The sequence below is a fragment of the Eptatretus burgeri genome, chromosome 13 (genome assembly GCF_056783735.1).
Source record: "Eptatretus burgeri isolate ZD-2024b chromosome 13, Ebu_testis_v1, whole genome shotgun sequence".
NCBI classification, from domain to species: Eukaryota; Metazoa; Chordata; class Myxini; order Myxiniformes; family Myxinidae; genus Eptatretus; species Eptatretus burgeri.
In genome coordinates, this window is record NC_140973.1 from 35,598,512 (window position 1) to 35,618,511 (window position 20,000).

A 20,000-nucleotide genomic window follows, 5' to 3' on the forward strand; every position below is an offset into this window, starting at 1 on the left:
GGAGTGCTTTTTTGCATACCTCAAATGGGACTCAAGGTGGCCTTTTTGAGTAATTGCTTCCTTCTTGCCACCCTACCGTACAGGCCAGACTTGTCGAGTGCTTGAGATATTGTTGTCACATGCTCACAGTGAAGAGCTACATGGCTTTATGGCAAAGACTGTTGTCTTTGCCATAAAGCCATGTAGCTCTTTCAAAGTTGCCATTGGCCTCTTGTTGGCGGCCTCTCTAATCAGTCTCCTCCTTGCTTGTTCATCCAGTTTGGAGGGACGGCCTGACCTCGGCATTGGCTTAGTGGTACCATATGCCTTCCACTTCTTAATGATTGTCTTGACTCTACTCCAAGGGATATTCAAGGCCTTTGAAATATTTTTATACCCATCCTCTGATCTGTGCCTTTCCACAATTTTATCCCGGAGGTCTTTTGAAAGGGCCTTGGTACTTGTGGTTGTCTTTGCTGTGAATGCCCTACCCAGCAGACGAAACTTACAGGAACAGCTGATTTTATTACGAAATTATCAGCATCAATACAATTTAGCATAAGTGGAGGCCAATTAACTTGGTGTATGATTTTGAAGGTGATTGGTTACACCTGAGCTAATTTACAATTGCTCTTATAAGGGGGGTGGACACTTGTCCAACCAAGATATTCTAGTTTTATATTTCTAATTAATTTTCTGAAATTTGTAGAATTTGTTTTTCACTTGGAAGTTCCATCCATCCATTGGGACCATATTCTTGTAGAGTGTTGGTGCTGCCAAAGCAGTCTCCTGGGCTATTGGGCACAATCCTGGACGGGTCGCCACTCTGACGCAGGATTTGGAAGTTGTGGGTTACGAAGTGTTAATAAAGGTGGAAAAAGTCTGATTTAATGCAATTTAATTCCAGGCTAAAAGGCAGCAAAAGATGAAAAATTTGAAAGCGAGTGTAGACTTTCTCCAGGCACTCTACGTCGAGATCAGATCCCATCACTTGTAGCAGCGACAATGAAGCCAATGTCATACCAGCTCTTGCAGTGTTGCTGCATGTGTCCTTACCAACAGGAATACCTGCCGTGCATTAACCAGCTGACAGTGGAACACAAACAGTTGTGTGGGTAGTCCAAAAGTAATTAAAAATTTTCAATGGCTCTTCTGGCTCAACATTTGCAGAGGTTCTCCCTATAAGGCATTAGCTTAGCAGAGCTACATCCTCCGACCTCCTCGTCAGATGTACTGCAGCCAAGACTCGGAAGATAATTTAATTCTCCATTTTTTTATAGATGAGTCAACCCCAGAGAGGGAAATTCCACAGACATGGGTTGGCCCTCTTGAGTGTGGTGCAAAATCTTCTCCCTGGACTGTCAACCTATAAATACAAGTAGACTCTGCTCCACAAATTTTGATATAAACAGGAAAGAGTCAGCATGAGGCGACATTTCACCTGCGGTCCACAACCCTACTCAAGAGACCCAGCCACCACACACGGCTGTTTTCATGGCAAACTTGCGTATCACTTCCAGTCGTGTGCGTAAGCATGAGCCCTTTTGCATGTAAAAATACAGCCACGCCATTGTCATTCATTGACCGCTCATTCCTGTGTTGTCACTGGCATGATCTGGTTTTATAATGACGTATGTGAGTAGTTCTGTTTGAATTCGCCCTCTCACGTTCTTCTGCTTTCCTGCATGGTCGGTTCCTTGGGTGTAATTTCCTTGATATTTGGTTCCTTGGTTGCAATTCCATCGTAATTCCTCTATAATCCCATATCTTTTTGAACAATTTCTCCAATGCATCTGCCATCTCCTCTGGTGAAGTCTTCAGCATCTCTGCCGCTATTTGCCTTGTTGTTTTTCAGTTTTTTATAGCTTGTTTTATCCCCTCATTTGTTAAATAGCCTCTGATTATCAGTAATACTTGCATGTTCTCATCTAGATCTGGAGTGTTGCATCGCTCTTCTCTATTCACTATCTCGTCAGAATTAATGTTCTGTGCATCGCTGCAGTTTATTATATTTGGACAATAAAATACTGTATTTCCACCTTTCCTCTTTACCAATACTGCTACGGTTTGAAACTTTCCCGACACTAGTAGTCATTAATGGAATGTTAATCCGACTGGTCGTCAGATACAAGCTTCTACTGTCATTTTTCCTCACTGCTTCCTCTGCTTCTTTCACTTTTGTCATAAAAAATTATTCTTGTCTTTCCTTGTGCTCTTTTTTACTTAATCATTTACCTCCGCCACCGAAGGTAAATTATTTCACCCCTTTCTGTCTGTTTGTGTGCAGGATATCCCAAAAAGTTGTCGATGGGTCTGAATTAACTTTAGTAGACAGGTTCGGTGTGTGACAACGAGGAACTGATTAGATTTTGGTGAAGATCCAGATCCGGATCTGACTACTAGAATTTTTAAGTGATTCTTCACCACTAAGATATAGGGCCAAAAACGATATATAGCATGATATTTCCAAAATGTATTGGGACCGATATGTTCTCTTGACTCAGGCGTTATGGGGCGGAGGTGTGTGCTCCACCGCATGCCATTCTTGTCTTTATTTGTCTTTATCTTTCTTTCCAGACAATGTCTTCTTTTGCCCGAAATTATTTTCTTCTTTAGTTATTTGCTTTTCACTAATCACCTTCTTTGATTCCTTGCACATCCAATCTTCGATTTTCTTTTTTTTTGCATAACCCAAGATTTCTTTGCTTGCTTCCACTATCACATTTTTCACTGCTTTCCAGTGATCTTCAATTTCCATTTCTCCATGTCTTTGTCTTTGACTACTTCTTTTTATCCCCCGCCAACCAACGAAGTTGGTGGGGGATATAGAAATGGGTTCCGTCCGTCCGTCCGTCCATCACATTCCTTTTCCAGAGCTCAACTACAAATCCCCTCAAGATATATTTACGAAATTTGGTACACATATTAAGCAAGTGGTGAACTGGTGCCTTTTGATATTTAGAGATTTCCCCCGAAAAAATTTCTGTCACTTTCCATGGAAACAAGCTGGGTATTACGAAATAATTGAGGTTAACCTTTGTTTCCAGAGCAAAGTTGCAAAACTATTAACTATTTCTTTATGAAATTTGGTACACACATCAAGAATAAATTGAACTGGTGCCTTTTGCTACTTGTCCTCATTTACTACGGCGGGGATATCGAAGACTTTGTCTTCAACGGATGCTAGTTGTTTTTTTTTTCCACTACTATCTGATAATGTCCAAGTGAGCTTGTGAATTTCTTTTAAGTTGGAAACATGTGCCGCCGATCACAAAATCATTTTCACTCCAGAAATCAGCAAATTTCTCTCCATTATCATTCACTTCGCCAGCAACAAATTTTCCCATCACTTTCTCTTCCCACATTTCCACTTCCAACTTTCACATTCACATCTCACAATACCAACAACATATCATGTTTGTATATTTTTTGAACCACTACCAACATCTGTTCATAAAATTTCTTCCTCATCTGCATCGTCCGTTGGAGCGTAACATTGCATTATACTCAGCATGTAATGCCTTGAATCAAATCTAGGTACAATCAGTCTTTCGTTTACAGGCGCAGGTGCCTTTTCCATTAATGACTTTGCCGCAAGCATTTCTAACATCAGAGCAACATCTTTTCTATGCTCTCCATCCAAAGTAGCTGGATATATAACTGCCTCTCCTATTTGTAGTATTTTTGTCCATTCCTTATCCACCATTTCTCACAAAAACCGAAAATGTTTATCCCGTAATTTTTAATTTCCTTTCCTCTCACTGGAGTCTTTACTGTTTGAAACATGGAACATACATTCTATGTTCCGACCGAAATTACTTTTATCGGTTCTGATCAGAGAGACTTCCAACCTACAATACAAGCTTCCTTTCGCCTTTCACTTGCGGGCGTATTATTTTAGTTCTCTTCGGAACGTGTCTCCCCTCCACGAGACTGAACATTTCACCTGAAGTTATTCATTGTAGTTTCTATAGCTGGTATATATTTTACAAGCAAATACAACCCGTCATTTGGCTGATGGGAATATTGAGATGGTGGGGGGAGGGGTGGGGGTGTGGAGGGGAGGGGAAGCGAGTAAGGGAGGAGAGTGAGTAAGGAGGGGGGAGCGAGAAAGGGGGGAGAGCGAGGCCTCACCGCACGTCACTGTATATTCCGGGAGGGGGCAAGGAGCAAGGGGGATGGGGGAGAGAGTTGGGGTTTTTTTTGTTTTTTTTGTATACCTTGTCGAGGCTCGTATGAGAGCTAACACACAACTCACAGCAAGGGGGCATGAGACAAGAGGGGTGGGAGTGGAAGGGACAAAACAGTGGGAACAGACGCATTAGGTGAACTGTGGAAGGGAGAGGGATGGGGATGGGACAGGGAACATGGCGAAGAGAAGATGGACATTACAGGGACTTTCAGGAATGAAAGCAGGGGAATTGAAGGAAGTGGGCTTGGGTGGATTATCGGGGTAGAAAAGATTGAGGATTTGGATGGGGGAAGATAAGAGGTGGTGCTGAACAGCTGTTTTGAAAGCCTGGAGGGAAGAATGGGAAAGAATAGAGTGAGAAAGTTGATTCCAAAGGCGGGAAAAAAGAGCAATGAAAGCGTGAAGATGAGCAGTGATTCGTGATTTTGGTAGTTCTACCAGAAGGGGGTTATTGGCGGACCTAGAGCGCCCTGTGGAAATGTGGTGTGGACAAATCGCAGAGAGAGAGCAGGGGGGGCAAGGCTGGAGAGGAGTCGGTAGAAGACAGAAAGACCACCGGCCAACCTGCGGTGATTGAGTGAGAGGCCCAAAGACTCAGCTTCATTGCGGGAGATGCCGATGATCTTAAATGCCCTGGTTTCGACAGCGTGAAGCCAAGAAAGGTGGGAGGCAGGAGCACCAGCCCAGAGGGCAGAGCAGTACTCCATCAGGCTACGGACAAAAGCTTTGTAAGTGGTCAGGAGCTCAAGAGGACCGAGGAAGGACTTTGCACGACGGAGGATTCCCAGTCGGCGACTGGCTTTTGAGGCGAGGTTGGAAATGTGACTTTCCCAGGAAAGGTCATGGCAGATAGTGAGACCCAGAAGCTTGAAAGAAAAGACTTCTTCCAGAGGATTGTTGAGAAAGTGGATGGGGGGGTTTTCTAAACGGTCCTTTCAAAGAGACATAGTGAGAGTGTGAAATTTGTCTGGATTGAAAGACATGTTCCACGTGTTGGACCAGTTTGTGATTTTATCCAGATCTGCAGTGAGCGAAGAAGCTGCTGCTTGCCGGTCTGAGGGATGACAGATGGTACGGCAGAGGGTGGAGTCGTCGGCAAAGAGAAATAGAGGATTTTTCAGAGAGTCCGAGCGATCTTTGATGAAAACCAGAAAAAGAACAGGGCCCAGAACGCTACCTTGAGGAACTCCAGCCTGCACAGGAAGAGGGAATGAAAGAACTCCATTTAGGGCCACACGTTGACTGCGACAGGAGAGGAAGTCTGCGAGCCATGAGTGGAGATGGCCTTGAATACCATGGGAAGAGAGTTTGGTGAGTAGTGCAGGGTGCCAGACTGTCAAAAGCACGTGATATGTCCAGGGATACGGCTCGGACTTCCTGTCTGGCATTGAGGACCTCCATCCATTGTTGGGAGAGCAGAAGCAGCATATCCAGGGTAGAGTGACCTGGTCTGAAACCAAATTGATGATCGGAAATCAAGCCATTGGAGAAGAGGAAGGATTTCATGTCTGAAGCGATGATGGATTCCATAACCTTGCTGATGATTGGGAGAAGGCTGATTGCTCTGTAGTTACAGGGATCTGTTTTTGCACCTTTTTTATGCAGGGCAGTGATGTTAGCAGATTTCCAAGCAGATGGCAGATGACCTTGAGCAAATGAGAGGGTGAATAGAACAGAGAGAGGGTGAGCAAGAGCAGAAGAGCAGGCTTTGAGGACACGTGGGCTGATGCCGTCTGGACCGGTTGCAGAATCTGACTCGAGGTTTGAAAGCAAGCTCTCCACCTTGTCAGGAGAAAAGGACACAGAGTCCAGGGACAGTTGGGTGCGACTGGGTAAAGTGGGTAGAGATAGTGATGGGTTTAGGACACAAGATTTAGCTGCAAACACCGAGTTTAGACATTCAGCTTTATCACGTGCGGTATCAGCAGTGCGGCCTCCACCTCACTGCGGCAGCAGTGCGGCAATTTGAGTTAAGGGAGGGAATGGAGGGGGAACATACACCAGAAACAGATTTGATTAAACGCCACCAGGATTTTGAGGAGGGAGAGAGGTTTGAGAGTTCAGACTTGAGATGAGAAAGATGTTGTTTTCTGGCTCTCCTGAGGGTAGATACACACTTGTTCCAAGCTTTGTGGAAGGAACTGAGATTTCCCTCAGTTGGGTTTGCTTTCCATGAGGCAAAGTCAAGTTGTTTCAGGACAACTGCCTCGCCACAAGCTTCAGTAAACAAAGTGCTGGAGGAAGGGTAGGACAACTGAACTCGAGAGTGGATAAATCTGTTCATGAGGGAGAGCAAGTTTCTTTGAAAGAATTCCCAGGATGAGTTGATGTTTGAGAAAGTAGTGATAGGAGACCAGTCTATAAGTTTGATGGCTGCTCGGAGTCCCTGCCGGTCGGCTTGAGTGAAATGCCAGACTCGACGGCGGTGAGGTGGTTCTCTGATAACGGCCAGAGAGATGTCCACTTTGACAAGGACGTGGTCAGAAGAAACGATTGGAGCGAAGGAAGAGCAGCAGATATTGTCAGGGAAATTTGTCAAAATCAGATCGAGAATAGATGGAGTACCATTGGTTGAGATCCGGGTCGGGAAGTTGACTGATTGAGTCAGTCCTAATAACTCGCAGAAAGCGTTTGCTGAGGTGCCATGACAGGTGAGAGAGGTTCCCACACCTTGCCAACTGGCGTGATGACAATTGAAGTCACCACATAAGAGGAAGAGAGAGTTTGGATGAGAATATAGAAGATGGTCCATGTTTTCGGATAGTGAGGTGTATATGGAGTCATCACTGTTCGGTGGACGGTACAGTACACATATAAACACGAGGTGGGAGTGGAGGGAAGCCGAAGCCAGAGGTATTCCTGGGGGTGTGGGGGAGTGAGAGCAGTGCATGGAGAGTGAGGAATAGAGTCTTTGATGAAGAGAGCAACACCTCCACCAGGACGAGGCTCAGGTCTGTCATACCGTAGGAGGGAGTAACCGGAGAGAGATACTTGGGAGTCAGACACGTCTTGGGAGAATAGCACGATTTTTGAAACAAAACCGAATTAGGAACACACAGTAACATGTAGGTGAGAAAATTAAACAGTTAAAAGAGGACAAATAACGACCGGAAACTTAACTTTGAGAATGTCAGCAGAGAGCCCCGAAGGAGACCTCTCGTCACTCCAAATCTGGAACCGGAAGGAACCTGGGTTGTGAGGAGGGGAAGGGGGTGTTCTGGGTATGCGTTTGATAGGGGGACTTGAGGGAAAGCGGGGGAGAGGGAGTGGTTCCTTTATGCCAGCATTAGTACAGGATTGAACGAAATTGGTTATCTTAAAATAGCATGTTCAAACAGGTCACACTAAACAATGCCCGGACACTGCCCAGGGTCATCCACAAGGGGTGGAGGAGCTTTGGGAGGAGGGAAGGAAAGGGGTGAGGGTGAAGGGAAGTTAGTGTATTTTCCTTCAATCGTCAAAAAAGCTGCGCCATTGTTTGTGCCTTGATTTAATTTCCACACGTACGATAAGCTCAAGAATCTTTAAACCTGAGACAAATTGCAGAATCGATCCGAGCAGAAGTTATGACTGCTTAAAAAAAAACTAGATGGGCACTCGGTGGAGCGCATACGTCCGCCACGTAATGCCTGATCCACGAGAACTTTTCGGTGCCAGTACATTTTTGAAATATCATACTATACAGTACTATGTCGTTTTTGGCCCTATCTTTCAATGGGGAAGAATCACTTTTAAGATTAAATAATTATCGTGTCCAGATCCGGATCCGGATCTTCACCAAAATCGAACCAATTTGTCCTTGCGACACGCTCAACATGTCCACCAAGATTCATCCGATTCCGTCCACAACTTTTTGAGATATCGTGCGACATATCGTTTTTGGCCCGATCTCACAATGGTGAAGAATCACTTAAATTCTAGTATCCGGATCCGGATCTTCACCAACATCTAATTATTTCGTCCTTGTCACACTCCAAACCTGTCCACAAAATTTCATCCGGATCCGTCAACAACTTTTTGAGATATCCTGGACACAAAGAAACAAACAAACAGACAAAAAGGGGTGAAAACATAACCTCCTTCACCTTTAGTGGTGGAGGTAAAAAGCTTTCATTTGCCCAATTCGCACATTATTTGACACCCCTTCCTCTCCTCGGCCTCCGGAGAGTTGTATGGTGGTGGAGTGGGTTTGGGAGGACTATAGCATGAGGGGAGGGAAAAGGAAGGCAGCATTGAGGGGAGAGAAGGGAAAGCAGCATGAGGGGAGGGGAGGGAAGGCAGCATGATGGGAGGGAAGGCTGTGTGGGAAAGCAGTGTACAGGCTTGATGGAACGTGCCCAAACAGCAACGTTTTCTTGACATGAATTGTGGAATCACTCTAAGCAGCAGGTATGACTGTTTAAAAAAATAGCTTTCATTTGTCCACTTCACACATTCTTTGACACCACTTGCTCCCCTCGACCTCTGGAGAGTTGTATGGTGGTGGAGGAGGTTTGGGAGGACGATGGTGTGAGTGGAGGGGAAAGGAAGGCTGTGTGAGGGGAGGGAATGGAAGGCTGTGTGAGGGGAGGGGGAGGCAGCATTAGATGAAGGGGAAGTCAGAGTGAGGTGAAGGGGAAGTCAGCATGAGGTGGAAGTCAGCATGAGGTGGAGGGGAAGTCAGCTTGGGGTGGAGGGGAAGTCAGCGTGAGGTGGAGGGGAAGTCAGTGTGAGGTGGAGGGGAAGCCAGCGTGAGGTGGAGGTGAAGTCAGCGTGAGGTGGAGGGGAAGTCAGCGTGAGGTGGGGGTGAAGTCAGCGTGAGGTGGGGGTGAAGTCAGCGTGAGGTGGGGGTGAAGTCAGCGTGAGGTGGGGGGGGAAGTCAGCGTGAGGTGGAGGTGAAGTCAGCGTGAGGTGGAGGGGAAGTCAGCGTGAGGTAGAGGTGAAGTCAGCGTGAGGTGGAGGGTAAGTCAGCGTGAGGTGGAGGGTAAGTCAGCGTGAGGTGGAGGGGAAGTCAGCATCATGTGGAGGGGAATGCAGCTTGGGGTGGAGGGGAAGTCAGCGTGAGGTGGAGGGGAAGTCAGCGTGAGGTGGAGGGGAAGTCAGCATGATGTGGAGGGGAAGTCAGCTTGGGATGGAGGGGAAGTCAGCGTGAGCTGGAGGGGAAGTCAGCGTGAGGTGGAGGGGAAGTCAGCGTGAGGTGGAGGGGAAGTCAGCTTGAGATGGAGGTGAAGTCAACGTGAGGTGGGGGTGAAGTCAGCATGAGGTGGAGGGGAAGTCAGCGTGAGGTGGAGGGGAAGTCAGCATGAGGTGGAAGTGAAATCAGCATGAGGTGTAGATGAAGTCAGCGTGAGGTGGAGGTGAAGTTAGCGTGAGGGGTGGGAGGCAGCAATGGAGTTGGGGAAGAAGTCAGTTTGAGGGTTGGGAGGCAGCATGAGTGGGGGGGGTAGGAGTGAGTGAGTGTGAGGGGTGCGAGGCAGCGTGAGGGAAAGGTGAAGCAGCATGAGGGAAGGGAATGGCAGTGTGAATGGAAGGGAAAGTGGCTTGAGGGGAGGGAAAGGTAGCACAATGAAAAAGGAAGGCAGTGTAAAGGCAAGAGAAGGAAGTGTGAGGGGAGGGGAAGGGAAGGCAGCATAAGGGGAATGGTAGATGAGCACTCCCCCAAACTCCCATTGATTGGACATAGTCAGACCTCTGCCCGGTGCCTGTCAAACAGGTGTGTGTGTGTGTGTGTGTGTGTGCGTGCGTGTGTGTGTGTGTGTGCGTGCGTGTGTGTGTGTGTGTGTGTGTGTATGTGTGTGTGTGTGTGTGTGTGTGTGTGTGTGTGTGTGCGCGTGTGCGTGTGCGTGTGCGCATGTAATTGAAAAGGGGTTAGATAGGGGTACATTTATTGTTATTGTTCAATCTGTATGGTCAGTACATCATGAGGAAATCAAGCTTGGATGAGATAGATGCTGGAGTCAGGATTGGTGGAAGACATATCAACAATCTAAGGTATACTGATGATACCCAAAAAGTAAAGAAGAGTTGATGAAACTGCTGCAGACAGTGGTAAAGGAAAGTAAAAAATCTGGTCTTTATTTAAACCAAAAAAAGAATAAAATCTTAATTGAGAAGATTGACATGTTCAGATTGAGAGACGATCATGTGGAAATATTGGAAAGTTTGCTCTAACTTGGTCTGAGATCAAAGTGAGTGGAGAATGTCAAGTAGAAATGATTTGATTGTTTGTGTTTGGGAGAACAACAATGTCAGGATTGACAAATATCTGGAAAGACAAGGAATGGCAATCCTAACCAAGAGGAGGCTCTTAGATGCTCCGGTATTTCCATTTGCAATGTATGGATGTGAGTCGTGGACAGTTAAAATAATGACAGCAAGATGATTTAGAATTTTGAAATGTGATGTAGGAGGTGTATGTTAAATATTCCAAGGACTGCAAGAAGAACGAGAATGAGCGATCAAATATTGCATACCCTTGCCTGGAATTATTTTGTGTGGTGCATTGTATATATTTTGTAGATGTACTCACATTCTAATTGTACATACTTTTTCGAGTTACTCGTTTGAAAAAAAAGATAACGTGTACTACTGGCTTCCAGTAGGTGGTGTCAGTGGCCTATGTCAGCACATTATGTCCAGACAACCAAACAAACAAACGGACCCACATGGAGTACTCTCTCCTCCAGCAAGAATAAACAAATCAGTGCTTGAATCATTTAGACCATCATCATGTACATTGGAAGTGCTGATGCTAAAACAGAAACTGTTGTGCTTTTGACATATCATGCATCCAAAAAAATGAGTCAGGATAAGTCAATCATGGTGTGTATGGTAGGGGAAAGACGAAGAAGAGTCAAACCTTGAATGTGCTGGATGTAAGGGATAAAATTTGCAACCAAGCTGTCTCGACCAGAGCTTTGAGAAGCGGTGCACGATCGGGAAGTTTGGAGAAATCTGATCACGAATGTCACCATAAGTTGGACACGACTTGACTGAACTAGATATCTTGATACTTATTTGTCTTTATTATTGTGATGAATGCAAATTTTGAGGAGGAAGGGAATTTTAATGCAAAAACCACAACTTTTACAAATTTTTCATACTTTAGTGACAGTCATAATGTAAAGCAGAAAAACTAAGCAACATTAACAGTTTTCAGTCTAACCTGATGTATGGCTGCATCATTTATGCATATTGATTGTTTTGAGGCAATTTTGTAGAGTGTAGTAATTTTCTTCATATTATGACGTGATTTTGATTGTTATTTCCTCGGACATATCATTCACCACATTCCACGATATCCTGGAGATGAATGGGATTCTTTTTTTCTCCTTCTTTTCTTCCAATTTCATACCATCATGTGAACCGTGCTGTGCCACAATGAATTGTGTTCAGCACAGCAATTGTTCCTGTCATTTTACTTCTCTCTTAATGGCATATTGCTTCGAACATTTGATCTCGCCTTCATCATTGTTGGAATTTTTTTTTTTAACTCCTGCCGTGCACTGTGGGATTCAAAACAGCGTTTCACAATCCGGCTTGTCGTGTGAAAGGACTTTCTGGCAAGTTGCTTCATTTCATTTTGAGTTAATGAACTCCGCAGCAATGAATGAATGAATTTCATATTAAAGCGTGTCAAAATAAATATTTCAAGTTGCTGAACTGTGTGTGAGACTATTTGGTGTGGAAATGCAAAGCTAAAATCTCATCCCCCTGCCTCTCCCTCCCCCAATCCCAACTTCTCAAAAAAAAAGAAATGAGGACAAATTATATAATTGGGCCTTCCTTCCATTGGACCTTTGACTGGCAGATATTGGCAGTGCTCTGGCAAGCACAGAACTTTCTCGTCACGACAAATCTCAAGAGAGAGTTGCTTGTCAGACTGTGTCAGCACCTCCTAGAGTGCTGGAGCCCAGGCACTGCAGCTTCTACCTTAACTATATAGAAATGGCAGTGTTGCCACTGCAACTGCAAGTCGAAAGGATGAGATGATCTTGGTACTATAACTGGAATATGTTAGTGACTTTTCCTCTTATCAATCTACGCTGCACAAGCGCATACTTGAAGTATGTCTTTGGACATGAATGATCAAATTTGTACATAAAAATAATATACTGCATGTATATGTATATAAAAACGCAATTCTAATTATAAATGCATATTTTACATCATTATATCATTCTCACCACGGTGCTTGGCGTTGGCTTAATGGTTAGGGTGACGGGCTTGGTATCTTCGGGTCCTGAGTTCAAATCCCACTTTGCCGTTGAATTAATACCAGGTGGTGTTGACTCAGCCTGTCATCCTTCTGAGGTAGGCAAATTGGGTACCATCTTGATGGGATGATTGAGTCATTTGAGTATCCCGTGTTGGAGTGGCGACCCATCCAGGATTTTGTCCAATAGCCCAGGAGACTGCTTTAGCAGCACTGAACGCACTGTACAGAGTATGGTTCTGATGGATGGATGGATGAATTCTAACCACTGACTGACGAACTGATATTAAAGTTTGGTACCTTCCAGGTGACGTAGAGAGCTGCAATTCCACGTGCTGATGGACATTGAAGCCGATCCACCGGTAAAAAATCACACAACTGTCGGAAAGTGTACACAAATGAAAATATAAATAAATGAAAATAATAAATGCAGATGAGTGACCCGCGACAATAGGAAGCATGGTAATTTTGCATGTCAACTGATATTGAAGCCGATACACCAGGAAAAATCACAGAACCATCTGAAAGCGTCTCCAAATGAAAATATAAATAAATGAAAAAAATTACTGCAAGTGAGCAACCTAAGAGAATGGGAAAGCACACAGTTTATTCGTGCTAATAAGGTGTAAGCATACTATTGTTGCGGCCATGGCTACGGAGACACCAGCTTGTCACTCAGGGGGATTATTCCCCGGTTGTCCTCGGAAGAGCCGGACCTGGGGCCACCGCTCACAGTTAACGTTGTGGTATGGTGGGTTGTTTTAGAACCACGAACGCCAACCAGTCAACCATGAGTTACAGTGTCCGCCGTCTAATTATTTCGTTTAACTGGAGGTCGCGTGGTTACCTGAGCGGGGAGCGCGCCCTCTGCAAAACACCAATGTTATCTCGATTAGATTTTAATTAGGGTGGCCGAGCGTTTTAACCACTGGTGCGTGCCGACTATTTTTGGTCAAATCTGTGGTTATTACGTCCCAGTCTATCTCGGTTCGGACAATGCTAGACCAATGGAAGGAAAGGACAAACACGGAAAAAGGGATGGATGGACAGACATGAACAAATTGCTTAACCCCAGCTTTTCGTTTCACGTGCATGGGGGCAATGAACAGAAGGTGCTGATGATGCTGTGATTCCACTGTTGACTGACCTGGAATATGTTGTTAAAGGCCATAAATATATTCTAGGTCTTGGCCAAGAGGCTTGGCATTGACATCAACTGGCCTCTGGGTTGCCGATGAAACATCTGCTGAACACTGAGTCTGCATTATATATCACAGCACTACCTTGTTTTCTGCTGTTCACAGCAGTCATTGATAGTCTACCAAAAAAATTATATGCATGTTTATAATGCATTATTGGGAATAAGTATAGAATGGTAAGGCCGTACTTGCAGCAAAGCAGAATGTGAGGCCATGTCTTCTAGCCAAAGTCGAATAGTGAGGCCATGTCTTATAGGCAGTGATTCTCTTAGCATATTGAAAAGCCATAAAGAGTTGATCAGTAATTCTAGAGAAATAAATCACTTTTTTGTCCAATAATAATAATCCAGAGATTGTTACTTCAGTATCTGGTGTTCTTCATTCGTATGCAGCATAAGGCTGTGGGGTAGCATCACTGGCTGAGGGTGCGGCTGTGCCGCTGATGCAATGCCCTGTGCCAGTTAGGGCAGGAATTTAGAATTTGACCATGTTTCCAGCGATAGCTCGCCTACTCTTCACAAAGGACAGCAAGGGATATTTAATGTCCACCAACGAATGCTGGCAGACAGGACGCCCATACACACATTGATGAATCGCCCTGCCTGCGAAACAGCGGGATGACAGTTTATAGTTTGGTCAGGATTCAAACCCAGGCTAAGGGTGCGGCTGTGCCGCTGATGCAATGCCCTGTGCCAGTTAGGGCAGGAATTTAGAATTTGACCATGTTTCCAGCGATAGCTCGCCTACTCTTCACAAAGGACAGCAAGGGATATTTAATGTCCACCAACGAATGCTGGCAGACAGGACGCCCATACACACATTGATGAATCGCCCTGCCTGCGAAACAGCGGGATGACAGTTTATAGTTTGGTCAGGATTCAAACCCAGGCTAGACAGCTTCGAGATGACTGTGCATACCTCTACACCAAACTGTCAGCCCTCAATATCTGTCGATGAGATAGACCAGAGACCACTGTGAGGAAATTCATCTGGGCATGATTCGTATTCAGAATCATGTTTCTCGATTTAAGGATAAGATGGTGTCAGGCAGCTTTCGAATGTGATGCTGTTACACTTGTTTCAGTGGGATATATGAACCTGTTTACACCGAGAGCACTTTGCAGAGAGGTCCGCAAATGAGCTCGGCATGTGGCATTGCCACCATACAGAGGGTGTTTGCCACACCAAACACCATGACAGTTTAACGGTTTAAGCAGAGTTGACACTTTGCCATGCAAGTTCAGACTTGGTCTCCAAGGACTTTGATATGATTCACCTTCTGCTTGGCAGCAGGGCTGATAAGGTGATAGCACCTCCGCTCCTCAAAATGTGGAGCTGAAGTGAAAACCCCCCTCGTTCAAATGAACCGTTCTCAGTTTACCTCTGAATAACTTTTTTTTCTTTCATACTTTTGCCGCCTGTGTATTTGTCAATTGGTTTACCAAATTTTCTTTTACTCACAGTCTGCTAGACACTTGATATTTGTCGTTTAAAAATCGTCACCATCTGTTGTTTCAATTATTGAAAGATTTATTTAATATGCTTCCTTATTCGCCTTCCCTTTGACTTTGTAAAATATAATCACTTGCATTTGTTCCGAGTTGCTGTGCTTATTATTCCATTGACTGCTCAAATAAAGACCCATCTTTCATCACTCATCATACTGCAGAGCACTCGGTGTGCTTGGTGGGTTATGGCAAGCGTGTGCTTTGCAGAATACAGCAACGTTTTGTGTCAGAAGTGACATAGTGTACCATTTTCAATGAAGTTACTTATTCATTTTTTTATATTATCAACTATGGCGTCGTAACAGTCCCGCTCAAAGAAAGTAATTTTGACCCAAAATCAGTAAGGAAGGATGGCTTTAGAATGGATTTAAAATGGTATACTGGATTAGATGAGAATAGTTGTCGTATAGATCTACATTCAACAGAAAAAGGGTAACCAAATCCCTCTTTTGCAAAGCATCGTTGGCCCTGTTATGGAGTCTCAGTAGTAGACATGATCAAAATTTGCGGTGCAGATTTTTCCCTGCTCATTCAAGCAAACGAATATCAGATGTTTGTCTGCTTGATCGAGCAGGGAAAATATATTGAAATTAAGCATAAACCTTTTTCCAAATACCGATGTCAGCATAGTTCAAGATAGAACAATCATGTGGAAGTTGTCATTGTTCAAGATTGATAAAGTGCATGGAGTTTGGACAATTATTTGGCACACCAAAGAGCAATTGGTAATTCAAATGCTATATTTCTATCAAATTATGACACTGGTGTAAAAAAGGGGGTGTGGGTGAGTGGCAGGGGAGGAGGCAGACAAGGTGATGTACGATGAGGATAAAAAATGTTCTCCCCCTTAATATGACTATCAGAGGCAAAAAGCCATATTCAAATGGCATCAAATAAACTCACCCAATAATGTAAAGAATCTTGGACACTGGTTTTAAATTACAGGACAGTACATAGAAAGGGAAGACCATCTGTGACGAGTTTGTTTTTATGGTTAGAACAGTTTGTTGAGGGAAGAATGGTTCGACACTTCCTCATTAATGTCCATGTGATGCATAGCGATGCTGTTATTAACAATGATAAACTTAAAGGGAAAGGTTAAAGTGAAATTGCAAAACAGCAAACTATATTTCCTTGAATTACCTTCAAATGTTTGTCATAAATATTTCAGCCGTTCAGGAAACATTCAATGTGAAAGTCTTGTGTGAGCTTCACTGCATGCCGCTGTATCTAACTGGGCTGCCACGTGAGTGAGACGTGGTGATAATGTGACCGACCTTCGCCAGCACAAAGCATGCAAGGTACCGGAATATCAGATGTTTGTTTCTCTGCTTGAATGAGCAGGGAAAATAGATTGAAATTAAGCATATACCTTCTTTCAAATACCGATGACAACATATATATATATATATATATATATATATATATATATATATATATATATATATATATATATATATATATATATATATATATATATATATATATATATATATACATTGCCATGCAGTTGGCATTGCTGTACAATATCCGCAATCCCACAACACAAATCCTACCCTGTCCTCAATAATCTCCACCGAACTATCACTGTAACAATAACTTTCCTCACGACTTGATACTGTGTTCATACACTCCAATGTGACTCCACTGTATTATGCTTCAAAATGGATATATAATCAGAATCCATCAGAAAACTCCTAACACTTACCAAGGATGTATCTGTAAAAAAAATATATTGTCAGGTTATATGTAGGGTTAAACAGCGTCGGTACAAAGCGTCGGTACTCAATGACTTTTGACAGAGGTACCTGGCACCTGTAACATCACTTCAGAAAGCTCTCTCAATGCTACCACAAGAGTAATTATGATTTCTCGGTCTCATAATTGTTTTCAAATCTTTTTTTTTATTCCGAAACATTTATCACACTATACTGAGTATTTGACGGGAAAGTATATCAAAAGGGAAATGCAGCCAGTGGTAATGAAGGGAAAGACCAATGAAATTGGTTAATCACTTTTTGTGGGCCACAATACTTTTATGCTGTTAATACATTGCACATTGTGAGAGTTCATCAATGCCTGTGCATGCAACAATCATACATAGTCTTCATTTGGAACAACCCTGTATTTAATGAAAGTATCTCACAGATTGTATCGAGCTTTTCGACTTATGTTTGGGAGAAACCAACACTTGCATCACCTCTTTCATTACAATTTGATGTGTTCACTGTATTTGCCCCACAGCTTCCTCTCTCGTGAAAATATATATATTTACTTGCAGGGTATAGATATCCTTGTGAAACGCAAAGCATAAAATAGCAAATTTGTTTGAGAACAGTGCAAAACCTAATTAAATGCAGTAAAACATCTTTCACTTAACTACGAGTGTCGTTGAAATTTGACATTGACTTTTGTTTATAAAATTATAAATGGTAGAGTAATGTGTGTTTCAATATTTGAGGGAATTTATCTTCGTAATGTTGGAAACCAATGGTGATAATCATGTGTTTTTTGCTTTAATGCACGTGCTGAGAAATGAAGATGGTGGTAAATGAGATAATAAAGGGGATGGTCCAGCAATTTATAGTGAAATTTCTACTCGATGAACTTTCCTGTTCAAATTCACAGACAATTGGCTGCACAGTATGGTGAAGATTGTCCTTGAAGGACATCCTTGTCCTTCAGAAAAAAAAAATGATCGAGGCTATTATAAATGACACCCTGCATGAGCTACCTATTTGTCATAAATCATTATACACTGAAGGCGTACAAAAGCTTCCACTCCAATGGGACAAGTGTGTCTCCAGAGCTGGAGTATTCCCTTTGGTATTGTGAGTGTTGTTTTTGCAATTTCGATACAAGTTTTGTAACAATTATATACAAAGGTCCAGGCCAAATTTGAAGCACAATTCCTTTCTTGATGTTCTAATGAGGCCCCTTATAGCTCAATGGTGCTCCATCATCCTCTCCCATCATAATCCTTCACATATCTTGAAAATTGATCCTCCATTGATTTTCATGGATTGTTATTTTCTTTCAAACAAAACTGATTCAAAGCAAATGTAATTATTTTAACATTTTGTGGAAAAATGGACACTCAAATGTATAAAATCGAAAACCTAAGTGTTTGTGCCTAGTCATGTGAATCAAAGCAAATATTCATACAGCTATGTTAACATTGCATTCACTGCTCCCCAGTCCTGTCCCCTCATTGAGCTGGCGGCGACTCGAGGGAGACTTGCCATCTAAAGCTAAACTTCTGAGTGCAAATGCACTGCTGGAGATTCCGGACTTTCATCCCCATGATAGCGGCACATATGAATGTCGTGCAGAAAACTCCGCGGGCCACAACACTGTCCGAGGAAAGATCAGCATTTATGGTATGAAAGCTCTCACAATTTGAATAGTTTTTCTTACATCTTTGGTTAAAAACAGATAATTTTAACAATGTTATGCTTATTATTTCCAGGATAACCAGATTAAATCTCAACATTTCAAGATAGTCATATATTTGGATCATTAAACACAAGGTGAATGGTGGTATTGTGGACAAAGTCTGAATTGTTTGGGGGTACTGTATAGCATGGTGTTTCAAAAATCTATTGGGACCGATATGTTCTCGTGGATCAGGAATTACGTGGCAGAGGTATGCACTCTACCGAGTGCCCTTCTAGTTATTCTCTTGTGATTACAGTCTTGTGAGGCATATAGTCAATCTTGGATTCTCTTGGCATCAAGGAAAATAGAGGCCATGATCTTGCTGGCTGAGGATTGTGTGCAAAATTTCCTGGGTGGCAGTGATCTGTTGTGCTTCCATTGCTTGGCTTGTAAATTAATTAGTTTTAGGGTCCCATTGGTGAAGCCATGTTGTGTCCGCAAATTCCAGATGAGTGATAAAGTCAGCGGGATCTATATTGAACAGTATGAGAAGCTTGTAACTTGATGCCTGCAGATGTTGCTATGGATTGTGAGTGCTGAGGTTTTGGGGAACCAATTTTGCTCAGACCTTATAAAGTCTGAATTTCTGTTGATTATGGTGAAAATGCTGCCTTGAGAAAATTTTAGTTTTGTTGATGTTTTGACCACTCTCAACTTGGGCAACAGATTGTAGATACTTGTGTCTGCCAGTCATCCTCACTTGGGGTCATCTTAAAAGGACTTGCATCATTAAGTCAGCCATCAATTTGGCAAATGTCAAATATATGAAGGCATATACTTTCACACTCCATGGACACCATTCATGTGTGGATTGCTTTGGAGCTGGCACCTTTGTGTAAAAATATGATAACATGTCAATTTTTGTAAGATCCATAATTGCTCGATGTGGCACCACTTCTGAATTGTTCTCTGATGCAACAAAAATGTCAAACGATTGACACTAATAAATAAGTAAAACTAGAAAGCATCTCAAAATGCAAAGCCTGTCCACATCCGCTTTGTACTCAAAATAAACTTGACGAAAACATCAGTTTATTTAAAAAAAAAAAATGTACATTTTATTAATTTGTGTTCTCCACAATCTCATAAATAAGGGTTTGTTGAAGATTTGATTACAAAAGCTCAATTGGTAATAACGTTATGGCCTGGACATACTGTACACACTGAATCTCAATGGTAAACAAGGGTTTTGATTAAAACATTTATGGCTGGTCTACCACTTCACCAATGACATCATCCTCACAACCCTTTAATCTCCATTGGGAGTAGATTGAGGTGTGCCAAGTTTTTTTTTTTTTCCGATCAGCAGTTTCAGAGATATGTTTTAATTTTTTTATGTTTAATCCAAGATGGCTGCCTTACCAAGCTGTTAGCATGGCCTGTGCCATCACAGTTATAATTAAAATATTAGCCATTGGGGGGGGGCTTTGTGCCGACCCTGACAATTTTGTGTCAATTGGTAATGTGGTTGCGGAGAAAAAAATGTTTAA

At 43.0% G+C, this 20,000-nt stretch overlaps 1 protein-coding gene across 4 annotated transcripts in view; it reads left to right on the forward strand.

The window, feature by feature from the left end:
* Positions 1-20,000, forward strand: part of LOC147014234 (contactin-4-like) — a 588,183-nt gene that overhangs the window by 267,929 nt on the left and 300,254 nt on the right. For all 4 annotated transcript variants that reach the window (XM_085852006.1, XM_085852003.1, XM_085852004.1 and 1 more), the window contains one exon: positions 18,271-18,452. In XM_085852006.1, coding sequence (XP_085708132.1) covers positions 18,271-18,452 — 182 coding nt within the window. The remainder of the gene's footprint in view (positions 1-18,270; positions 18,453-20,000) is intronic.